General features: G+C 41.2%; 3 protein-coding genes across 3 annotated transcripts; 2 read left to right on the top strand and 1 right to left on the bottom strand.

The window, feature by feature from the left end:
• The first annotated feature begins 1,377 nt into the window (after window positions 1–1,377).
• Window positions 1,378–3,056, top strand: LOC140801083 (cocosin 1-like). Its single transcript, XM_073156085.1, has 4 exons — window positions 1,378–1,708; window positions 1,780–2,051; window positions 2,141–2,575; window positions 2,655–3,056. Exons 1-4 carry the CDS (start codon window positions 1,378–1,380, stop codon window positions 3,054–3,056), a joined length of 1,440 nt encoding a protein of 479 aa, XP_073012186.1.
• Window positions 3,057–3,633: 577 nt separating this feature from the next.
• On the top strand, window positions 3,634–6,876 carry LOC140800925 (malate dehydrogenase, cytoplasmic). Its single transcript, XM_073155859.1, has 7 exons — window positions 3,634–3,950; window positions 4,873–5,031; window positions 5,123–5,298; window positions 5,545–5,822; window positions 5,911–6,046; window positions 6,120–6,231; window positions 6,523–6,876. Exons 1-7 carry the CDS (start codon window positions 3,908–3,910, stop codon window positions 6,615–6,617), a joined length of 999 nt encoding a protein of 332 aa, XP_073011960.1. The 5' UTR covers window positions 3,634–3,907; the 3' UTR covers window positions 6,618–6,876.
• Window positions 6,877–8,213: 1,337 nt separating this feature from the next.
• LOC140800662 (transcription factor MYB30-like) lies at window positions 8,214–10,266 on the bottom strand. Its single transcript, XM_073155430.1, has 3 exons — window positions 9,946–10,266; window positions 9,586–9,715; window positions 8,214–8,873 (listed from the first exon to the last, which is right to left on the bottom strand). The coding sequence occupies exons 1-3, from the start codon at window positions 10,076–10,078 to the stop codon at window positions 8,408–8,410; spliced, it is 729 nt and encodes a 242-aa protein (XP_073011531.1). The 5' UTR covers window positions 10,079–10,266; the 3' UTR covers window positions 8,214–8,407.
• Window positions 10,267–10,927: the final 661 nt, after the last annotated feature.

The following is a 10,927-nucleotide window of genomic DNA, read 5'->3' as shown; positions in this document are numbered from 1 at the left end:
GTTGAGAAGGGCCAAACTCAGAGTGGCACGACATGAAGCCTAGCATCTCAACCTCGGCGAGCTCGATCTTGAGCTAGCCGAAGTCGGCCTGGGAAAGGTCTTTCTCGACGACGAGCACCATGGATTTCATTGTTTGGTTTTCTTGGTTGGGATTGAGAGGAGGAATGAGAGATAGCGAGAGGGGCAGATGAGTGAAGGATGCAGTGGGTTTTACAATGGGAAGAGTGAGTGACTTGGGGATTTGGGTGGTGTCGGGAGTCAAGCTTTGTCATCCAACGTCAATACAGGTGGGCCAAACGATCAGGATTTTAAGGTAGGCTAGGCGGGCAAAAGGTTAGCCCTTACCGCCCATTGATAGTTCGAGCTCAAGCATGGTCGGGCCCAAACTGAGTCCGAGCCGGGCCCGAGTGAGCTTGGCTATTTAATCATGTCTATAGTCGGGTTATAAATATGTTAGTTAGATTATAAACGACTAATTAGATTATAAATGAGTTATTGTGTCATAAATAAATTATCATATTATCAATTGGTTGTTGGATCTGATTATAAGAGTTGAGATAATAAATACGAACAAGATCGGTTTAATAATTAGATTGGACGAGTTAATTCATTTACAAACCGAATCCAATTGATTAAACTCAAATTCGTTTGATAATGGAACCGAGTCTAACTTTTGCCACCTTTTGGGTGCAAGAATGCATAACATACATTGTGTTAAGCTGCCATGACGGTGCATTCCCCGTAGATATTGACATAGTATTGATAAGATCAGATATGCGACTTGGGTTCGACCCGACCTTAGGCGACCAGCCAACTGTCCGGGTTGATCACTTAAAACTTTTAACGTATAGATTGGTGCAGTGTTGATAAATCAAATTCTGAATTGAGTTTGCTTTAACGTGGTTAGGATCCAGGTTCCGCAGATCAATCAGATTGGGTTAGGCTGGGTTCCACCTGACCAACCAAATCCATATTTTCGCGTTGCAATGTAGATCGTGTTAGCTTTGACAAACCTAACCCGACTCCGAGCCTAGCTCGATTTCAGGCCCGGGCTAGGCCACTAGCCGAATATTCGGACCTGGCCCGTATGAAGTTCGGGTTCGGGTTCAACATTCGCTATCCAATTCACAAGCATGCGGTTAACGACTGAAGCTAGCATAACACATCTCCACCACGTGGCACTCCACTCGGTGAAATGCGGCAAAGCGAGGTCGCGGTACAGTTAACGAGAGCCATGCATGGCGAAGGGTGGCCCGTTCATGCATGCACCTCACCAACTCAAATCCCCCTCACATCCGTCCAAAACCACATCAAGCCCCTCTTCTCCTGCTATAAATCTCCAACCACGCCACCGATGGTTGTATAATTAACTTAGCTATGGCGATGTCTACCTCCTCTTGGCTACCCTTCTCTCTTTGCTTCCTTGTCTTGTGCAACGTTTCCTTGGCTCAACTTGGCTATAGCCAAGGGCAACAATGGCAAAGCCAAAGAAGGCTTGGAAGCGAAAGCCAGTGTCGCATCGAGAGGATCAACGCCCAAGAGCCCAGTCGCCGAGTCCAATCCGAAGCAGGTGTGACCGAGTACTTCGACCAGAACGATGAGCAGTTCCAGTGTGCTGGCGTGGCAGCTTTCCGTCGAGTCATCGAGCCGAAGGGCCTTCTCCTTCCTTCCTTCTCCAATGCTCCTCGCCTCATCTACATCATTCAAGGCTTGTTCCTTGCCTTATGTAGATAAGTTTGCCTTGGTTCACTCCTCTAAATAAAAATGTTATGTATGCAGGACGGGGAATAACCGGAACGGTGATACCCGGCTGCCCGGAATCTTTTCAATCATCCTTCCAAGAGCAATTCGAGGGACGTAGGGAAGAAAGCGAAGGCCACGGTCAACAACGAGATGAGCACCAGAAGATCCACCACTTCCGAGGAGGCGACATCATCGCGCTGCCCGCCGGCATCGCGCACTGGTGCTACAACAACGGCGACAAGCCCGTCGTCGCCGTCACCGTCCTCGACACGAGCAACAACGCGAATCAACTCGATCGCAATCACAGAGTAACCAAACTAAAACCAACTTCCACCTTTCTTGAACAATTAAAAATGAGAAGAGAATGAGATTTTTGATACTTTAGTGGTCTACATAGGAGTTTCTACTAGCTGGGAGGCAGAAAAAATCCGTCAGAGCGGGCCAACAGGAGCAGGGCAGCTCAGGCAACAACATCCTGAGCGGCTTCGACACCGAGCTTCTTGCGGAAGCCTTGGGCGTGAACCGTGACTTGGCGAGGAGAATCCAGAGCCAGGACGACGAGAGGGGTGAGATCGTCCGAGTGGAACAAGGCCTTAAAGTGCTGAGGCCATCGAGGAGCGAGGAGAGATACGAAGAGATGCAGCACGGGAGCAGAGGATCCAACGGCTTGGATGAGGCCTTATGCTCCATGAGGATTAGAGAAAACATCGGCGACCCGTCTCGCGCTGACGTGTACACTCCACAGGGCGGACGTCTAACTACACTCAACAGCCAAAAGCTACCGATCCTTAACTTTATCCAGATGTCCGCTGATAGAGTCGTTCTCGACAGGGTAAGAACCGCACCTTTGCGTAAATGTAGGGCGTTAACTGCAAAGTTAAAATTCTAAACCCAAGTAACATTGCATGCAGAACGCCATGGTGGCGCCACATTGGAACATAAACGCGCATAGCATCATGTACGTGACCGGAGGACGTGGGCGATGCCAAATAGTGAACAATCGTGGCCAGACCGTCTTCGACGGCGAGCTCCGGCAAGGTCAGCTCATCATCGTGCCGCAGAACTTCGCGGCCATAAAGCGGGCGGAGAGCGACGGGTTCGAGTGGGTCTCCTTCAAGACCAATGGCAACGCCATGGTGAGCGAGATCGTTGGTAAGGCTTCAGCTCTTCGGGGAATGCCCGAGGACGTGCTCGCGAACTCGTATCGCATCTCGAGAGAGGAGGCGAGGAGGTTGAAGTTTAACAGGGGGTATGAGTTGGGTATCTTTTCGCCTAAATCGACTCAGGGAGGCAGGTCTTCGGCGGCGGCTTAAACACGAGTCACGGCGTGTAAGGAGTTAGTTCTGAATGAGGCGTTGTGTAGGTACGTAAGTATGTAAAAATGCGTGGGGAATAAAAAGCCTTGTATGCCTGCGAGAGTGGCTGGTTGTATCTTTTATCTTTATGTAGTATGGGAGTATGGTGTATCAGTATAAACATAAAAAATATATAAAAAAAAAAAGGAAAAGGTACTCTTGTGGTCCTAATCGACATAGATCAGGATTGGATTGGGGCCTATTCAGTATTCGGGCCGGATTTTGGGACCCGATAAATTTAGGCCGGGTTTGGGCAGGCTTCAGTCTATCGGGCCGGTTGATCAGCCTTATATCCTAGTTAAATCTGGACTGGGTTATAGCGGAGGCAATAATAGGATCACGAGAGTCCCGCCGAGGGAAACTTTTGGGAAAAATCTGGTAGATCGAATCAACCATCCACTTGGCGTGGACGACCTCTAAGAGATAATGCTAATACCAACTTTAACAAGATAAAAGAAAAGGAGATGGCGAACGTAGTTGGGTAATATTGTCGATTAATTATATTTAACGTTTAGGCCTTTTAATATCATCGTCCCTCTTCAGAAAAATTATGTAAATTAGAATATTATATATAGAGAGCCAGAGTGAAAACCAAAAATGGAAACAAAGAGAAAGAAAAGAAAGAGAGAAAAAATAGTTAGGATAATTCCATTGTGGACCTCGCTGGTACACCGAAAGGGTCGCCTTGATCCTTCTCACACCCCATCTATAAGACCATCTCTCATCGCCTCTTGGTGAGCTCGCCTCGCCTCATCAGCCTCCACAAAACCCTCGTTTCCAAGAAGGTCGATCTCCTTCCCTCCTCATCAATGGCCAAGGATCCCGTTCGTGTTCTCGTCACAGGCGCCGCAGGTCTGTTACATCTCTTCTTTGTCTCTTCCTTTGACCTAGATATTTTACCTTCTTCTACTAGTCTGAAGATCTAATGTATGAATGGCCGATCGAGTTAGAACTAGTGGTTTCTGGTTGGATATTACGATCTGGAGGGCTTCATGTGATGCGATCCGATGCGGTTGTTATGGATCATGATATGCTTTGCTATCACTGGTAGTGCAGAGTGGGTCTCCCGTTGACTGAAAACTATAATACTGTCCTATTAAGTTGATTCGAAATCTTAATATGCTCTGATGTCAGTAGATGTGGAGAGTCGATCTCTCAGATCTCTGATCTCTCGTAGTCGATTCTTTTTGCAACATATATCTAGCTCATTCATTTCTAGATTTTAATAGCAACTAACTCATCATGGATCTTAGCTCAACACAGCAACACTCCTCTCTCTGCCTTGGCATGATAATTTACTAGGAAAATTTCAAAGAGGGGATCTGGGGAAGTTGCATCTTTGATACAATTTCCTCATTCAGTAACTCAGTCTGTCTAGGATCTCTTGTAGACAAAGAATTCAGTATCACCAATTAATTGATGAATATCATCCAAGATCTGATTCATTTGTTGACCTTATATCTATTGTGCTCAGCGCGAAAAAGAGGACGCGACTCTGAAGAAATAAAATTATCTATAATTGGGTCCTTTTTTTTCTCTCTGCTGTTTTCCACATCTTTGTGTCAGTTTCCTCTCATTTAGTTTGGAAATGGATGGGAGGGATTTGAGGAACTATTTGTTGTGTACAATACATATAACCAAATATTTGTTGCACTTCAAACGCGGCATGCTAGTAACATTAAGATGCTTGTTAGCCCTTTAATAGCTTAATCAATAATCATGCTCCATGAATCCATGAATGATTGGTAGTCTTGTTATGTATGGTTATCTACAGGACAAATTGGATATGCACTTGTACCTATGATAGCTCGAGGAGTCATGCTGGGTCCAGATCAGCCCGTTATCTTGCACATGCTTGACATCCCCCCTGCTGCAGAATCTCTAAATGGGGTTAAAATGGAGTTGGTTGATGCGGCATTCCCTCTTCTCAAAGGTGTTTGCAGTTTTCTGGTGAAACTGTGCAACTTTTTTTCATTTGAATTTCTCTTGAACTTTATAAGCTAATTGAAACCTTAAATTATCAGGAGTCGTTGCCACAACTGATGTTGTAGAGGCATGCACTGGGGTCAATGTAGCCGTCATGGTTGGTGGGTTCCCAAGGAAAGAGGGAATGGAAAGAAAAGATGTGATGTCAAAGAATGTCTCCATCTACAAATCTCAAGCCTCTGCCCTTGAGAAGCACGCAGCTGCTAACTGCAAGGTTTGGAACATAGATGTGTTATAGTTGTATACATTTTTTTTTTCATTTGGTCACTATACAAATCTAGCAGAAGAGAAAAGGGTCAGGCTGCATATTTTCTTGGAATGATATGCTATCGTGTTAAGGTTATTCGTTGACAGTTGTAGTTTTCTCTGATGTTTCCTTCAATAGATGGTTTTGTTATTTTTGTAAGTGATCCCTGTTTGCATGATCTTTTCTTTACAAATTATGATGTTCTCATTGCAGGTTCTGGTTGTGGCTAACCCGGCAAACACTAATGCACTCATCTTAAAAGAATTTGCACCTTCCATTCCAGAGAAGAACATTACTTGCTTGACAAGACTGGATCATAACAGGGCACTAGGTCAGATATCAGAGAGGCTGAACATTCAAGTCAGTGATGTCAAAAATGTTATCATTTGGGGAAATCATTCATCAACTCAATACCCTGATGTCAATCATTCCACTGTTAAAACACAAGATGGAGAAAAGTCTGTCTGTGAGCTCGTTAATGATGACGATTGGTATAACTTATGCCTAAAATTAAGCCTCTATTACATTTTCTTTTTCGCTTACTTTAGATGATTGTGGAATTGCTTATCTAACTTATAGGTTGAAAGGAGAATTCATCAAAACTGTTCAACAGCGTGGTGCTGCAATTATCAAAGCACGAAAGCTCTCAAGTGCTCTGTCTGCTGCTAGTGCTGCTTGCGATCACATTCGTGATTGGGTCCTCGGGACTCCGGAGGTTATTATCTTCACTTGGTTTCATGAAATCGTTACCTCTTTCTGCAAGCCATGCTAAAACATATTATTTCCAGGGAACTTGGGTTTCCATGGGTGTTTACTCTGATGGATCTTACAATGTGCCTTCTGGACTTATATATTCTTTCCCAGTGACATGTCGCAATGGCGAGTGGACCATAGTCCAAGGTATGCTGCTTTTTTTGATATCTTCTCTCAATAGTGCTTATACGTTGAGTGTGAGTTCTTTGTAAAGCTATATTTCTGATATTGACATCTACTAAGCTTAAATATGGAGTCCAAACAATTGAAACAAAAATACTGCATGATACTTGTCCCGGTGAACCATAATATTGGTCTAATTCGGTAACTTGCTTCTTGTATATTGTACACCAATTACAATATTTGAACAAAAGGAGGAAAAGGAATTAGCTATATATACGCAGTTTGCACATGTTGCTGACGTTTTGTTCTTCACAGGTCTTCCAATCGATGAGTTCTCAAGGAAGAAGTTGGACGCAACTGCCGAGGAGCTGACTGAGGAGAAGTCACTTGCGTACTCATGCCTTTCTTAAGTCATCATCTTCGAGATCTTCCATCAGTGCATAGCAAGTGCTGCACAGCTTCACACTTCACCACAATGGAAAAAGGAAGATACTTCAATTTTGAATAAACACTCTTCTGTAGTGAACGTTGGAATAAAAATTTGGTTATGTTGGTACATTTGTTGGTTATAATGAGCTTTGATAATTAGCTCGAAGGCTTATTTTGAGATCAGAATGTTGAAGTATATTTAATATGACATTCATACTTGACAATCTTGCCCTACTACATGTAGGAATTTATATATGTGTTTGGCAATCAATTAGCAAACGAATAATCAAAGATGCTGTTCATAAAGGTGTGCGTTTACACGACTATCTTTCAGGATTCGTTTAAGGGCTGATGCAGATCAGACATCATACATCATAACACGATAGCTATCACGAGCACGTGATGCATTTAATGTGTATATAAAAGGAGACAAATCAAGGTTGGAGAGATATCAGTCTCCTATTATCGTCTGTCCATTGATGTCTTTCTTATCACAAACATTTTATATCTTTCTGGTTTCCATTTTGGTAATTCAACTGAAAGCCAGTTATGATCTGGAAAGTATCCAGAGAGGCATTTCATGCATCCTTTTTTTACTCTCCAAAATGCAATGATCAGTCTCCAGCTCTCCATTTTTGAAAAGAACGCTTTGCCCAAACACAGCCATGCTCTAAAATTTATTTCTCCATGTTAATAATGACTGAAGCTGCTGTTGTTAGTTAGCTACTCTACTTGATTGTGATGGCACATATAACTTCACATTTCTCTTCCTTCTTCTACCCACCTCATGTAATGACAATTCCTGTGGTCATTCCCCACCATTTGTAGAGTGAGCTCGTTGAACATGTGCATCTGAACTGGTTAGTGCTTATCTCTATTAAGAGAGATCATTATATCTCCACGTCCCCATTACTTTCTTTTACGACCTACTACTTTAAGGAAACCTATATTCAATTGAATAGCGTCGTTGCTTTCTCTTTTCTTTTCTTCTTTTTTTAAAAGAAAAAAAAAAGTTGCAAAAAGCATATTAGTTGCATCATGTTACGTATTCATGGGAATTCGATGTAAATAAGCATGGGAATTCGAGGTAAATATGAGATTTTGCTACTATGCATGACCATGAGCAGAGTATTCCTGCTTATATTCACATGCATGCCTGCTATTGAATGTAAAAAAGGAAAAAAAAAAAAAAGGTTCTAGTCCTTCTTGCTCACACACTGTACTATGGTTGTTCTTTTTCACATGTTTTAGATGAAGCCAAATGAACTGCTGTTCTGTTCTTCTAACTTTCCTTTTCCCGGAGGTTAATATTAAATGTGAAGAAATGCATCAGCTTTGGTTTGAATTATGTGATATGATATGATATGATATAATTCTTTGCCTTTTGTCATTATGATTCTTGAGCCACTACTTTTACAATATTGTTTGTCTACGTGCTCCCCATCTGATCATTTCTCAAATTAACAAATCTTCTGCACTGCGAGTAGAGATTATTATTCGTTGGTATCTCGATATCACAGTACACATAACTAATTATAAGGAATATTAATTTCTATTTGTCTGCAAGGTGATAAACATCAGAAAAGAGGTTCAACTTTCATAATCATACATAACTTCCCCTTTTTTGAGTTCCAAATCTTTCTAACATGCTATATTACTCGTTACTTGGGTTTTTTTTACATAACCAACAAGCCAAGAAGCGCAAGATAATCATACAACCTACTTCCGATTCTCTCATATGACTATTTTTTTTTTTTTTTTTTCTTTAGGGTTAGAAATTCGCAGACAGCCTTTGATCACCTTCTTGCGTCAAGATCGTCAACCAGAAGTCGATGTCATCACCAGTGGAGCTGGCGGACAAGTCAAATGAGAAGCAATCTGCAGCGAGAGAGGTAGGACCACGACCACCACAAGCCTGATCCATTGACCATAAACTCTCGTCGATTCCTCCAAATCCACGTGAAGAATCCGTGCAATCTTCCTTGTTAACTGCTATGTTTGTTTCCTCGCTCGTGATTGATGAAATCTCACTGCAGGAGTGAGCTGGGGAGACTGGAGGACTTGCAGTAATTTCTCGTGTAACCTGCAAGTCCTCATGAATACTCTTGGCCATGGCCTTAGCCTTAGAATCTTTGACACTTTGGCTCTGTTTGACTCGCTTCTTTAAGTGGGTGTGCCACACGTTCTTGATCTCATTGTCGGTTCTTCCTGGTAACTTAGCGGCAATCATCGACCATCTAAAGCGAAGAAGAAGATGAGACTTGGTTGCAATTAACTTGTCAAAAGTATTAGTTCGCAACTTGTTCTAGTGAGAATTTTAATATCAAGCAAGAGAATTAATTGTGAGAGATGCTCGAGTATTAAAAACTCTATGAGCACATGAAACTGTGGATGCTATTTGTGATTAATGTTTGTTTATTATGGTTTCCATCTAATAAAGACAAAGAAGCATCTGTAGCATATGACAAACACAGCAACACGCTACAAGATGCCTGTGATCATCTGGAACTACTTGTAAATAGATGAAGCCAAACAAAAGGGAATCTTTTGAGAGGTTTTGAGTTCTTCAGGTCATCTTGCACGCTTGCCTCTATAGAGGCAGGAAAGAGACAAGGGATTTAAGGAGTTTACTGACAGAGGAAAATATAGACTTTGATATTAAGATTCCCGAACAGAACCAATTTATCAAACCGCATACTCCAATTCAATACTTTCATTCTTTATTCTAAACTAAAATATTGGAACTCTTTTTTCTCATCAACTGATGCTGCTATCTTGATTAAAGACGAAATCAAAAAAACGAAGAAAGAAAGAAAGAAAAAAACATGGAAAGGATAAAAATAATATAGTTAGCACGGCATTTGATCTCTAGTGCTTATAACAAGGAAATCATTGTAGGGTGGACAAAAAAATGATCATAAATTTAATTATAATGATAAGTGCCACTACCTGTTTCCAAGCGTTTCGTGCAAGTTGATGATGGTTTCTTCTTCTTCCTTGGTAAAATTTCCTCGCTTAATACCTGGCTGAAGATAATTTAACCAGCGAAGTCTGCAGCTTTTCCCACACCTCAACAGACCTTAACATTAAAAGCGAGCAATAAAGTTAGAATCCTATCATATATTCACCCTGTTTCTTTCTGCTTGCAACGAATGCAAACTAGAAGAATTCTAAGATTCTAATAGTACCCACAATCAAAATCTTATAACAAAAAAAAAAAAGAGGGTAGAGGGTAGTAATGGTAGGAAAAATAGAACCTTTCCCCCCCAAAGAAGTACAATAAGAAAGTATAACACAAGAGCAAATTACCAGCTTGCTTGGGGAGAGCTCGCCAGTTCCCATGTCCATTTTTCTCAATGTATGAAACTAACAAGCGGTCTTCCTCTGCAGTCCAAGGACCCTTCTTGAGACCCATCTTCTCACAGCATTGAGCTCTCACCATCTTCTTCCCACTTCCTCTTCTCCTCTGTTTCTTTTTGAGTCCTATCTGTATGAGTACGAAAGAGAAGAGGCTCGACTTGCTTTTATAAGTCTTTTACACTCGTTTACTCATCTAAAGGAGAGTAAGTCTCCGTTTTAACCAAGGTAAAGACTGCAAGTTCTAAGAAGGCATATGCGTGATTCATGTGTGACTTTCCCTTTCCTTTTCCTAGTAATTTATATGTGTTACTTTGTCTTGAGAGGGAAAATAAAACGAGGGGAGAGAAAAATACCGACAGATATATTTCTAAATTTTTTTTAGCAAATAAACACTTTACAAACTCATATACTTCAAAAGTGTTTTGTAAAATGTTTATGGGCATAACTTCTAATTAATTTGGGGTATGATGAAGAATATCCAACATAATTTTGTTTATGTACTTGCCAATAAGAAAAGAAGTTGGCAGCTCATATTACATTAAAAAAATAATATATTATAAAAAATAAAAATAAAAAGCATTAGCTTTCACTTATATTATCTCTATCATGAAAACTTGATGGAAAGTTTTTAACATCTTCCTGAAAAGATATGTAAACTTCCCCAAGACGCAAATATTCCACGAAATTCGCTTCCATTTCTACACTAGATAGTTATGAACTTTTCTCCATTCTTTAGAATTGAATCTGATCATCAGGTCGAAGTTAAACGATGACTGCTTGACTTTGAAGTGTAATCGCCTGGTCGTTTCGTTCATCAAAATATGGACGCACACTTGGTTTGCCATTTGCTAATTAAGGAATTTAAAAAAAAAAAGAAACACTTGTTAATTTTCCAGACAAGTCTAAGAAATCTTTTCATTTCATTATTCTT

Source organism: Typha latifolia, chromosome 14 (genome assembly GCF_019914945.1).
Source record: "Typha latifolia isolate L0001 chromosome 14, TyphaL0001v2, whole genome shotgun sequence".
Taxonomy (NCBI): Eukaryota; Viridiplantae; Streptophyta; class Magnoliopsida; order Poales; family Typhaceae; genus Typha; species Typha latifolia.
Note: the sequence above shows the minus strand (reverse complement) of the source record. Positions and strands in the feature narration are given on the sequence as shown.

What these genes read in the sequence shown, in the direction of transcription:
- LOC140801083 (XM_073156085.1), top strand. Translation starts at nt 1,378, where the DNA reads ATGGCGATGTCTACCTCCTCTTGGCTACCCTTCTCTCTTTGCTTCCTT. An exon ending in CCTCATCTACATCATTCAAG is followed by an intron (nt 1,709 to 1,779) that starts GCTTGTTCCTTG and finishes TTATGTATGCAG; the next exon opens with GACGGGGAATAACCGGAACG. An exon ending in AACTCGATCGCAATCACAGA is followed by an intron (nt 2,052 to 2,140) that starts GTAACCAAACTA and finishes TGGTCTACATAG; the next exon opens with GAGTTTCTACTAGCTGGGAG.
- LOC140800925 (XM_073155859.1), top strand. Translation starts at nt 3,908, where the DNA reads ATGGCCAAGGATCCCGTTCGTGTTCTCGTCACAGGCGCCGCAG. An exon ending in GGCATTCCCTCTTCTCAAAG is followed by an intron (nt 5,032 to 5,122) that starts GTGTTTGCAGTT and finishes TTAAATTATCAG; the next exon opens with GAGTCGTTGCCACAACTGAT. An exon ending in ACGCAGCTGCTAACTGCAAG is followed by an intron (nt 5,299 to 5,544) that starts GTTTGGAACATA and finishes TTCTCATTGCAG; the next exon opens with GTTCTGGTTGTGGCTAACCC.
- LOC140800662 (XM_073155430.1), bottom strand. Translation starts at nt 10,078, where the DNA reads ATGGTGAGAGCTCAATGCTGTGAGAAGATGGGTCTCAAGAAGGGTCCT. An exon ending in AGCTCTCCCCAAGCAAGCTG is followed by an intron (nt 9,716 to 9,945) that starts GTAATTTGCTCT and finishes TTTAATGTTAAG; the next exon opens with GTCTGTTGAGGTGTGGGAAA. An exon ending in CACGAAACGCTTGGAAACAG is followed by an intron (nt 8,874 to 9,585) that starts GTAGTGGCACTT and finishes TCTTCGCTTTAG; the next exon opens with ATGGTCGATGATTGCCGCTA.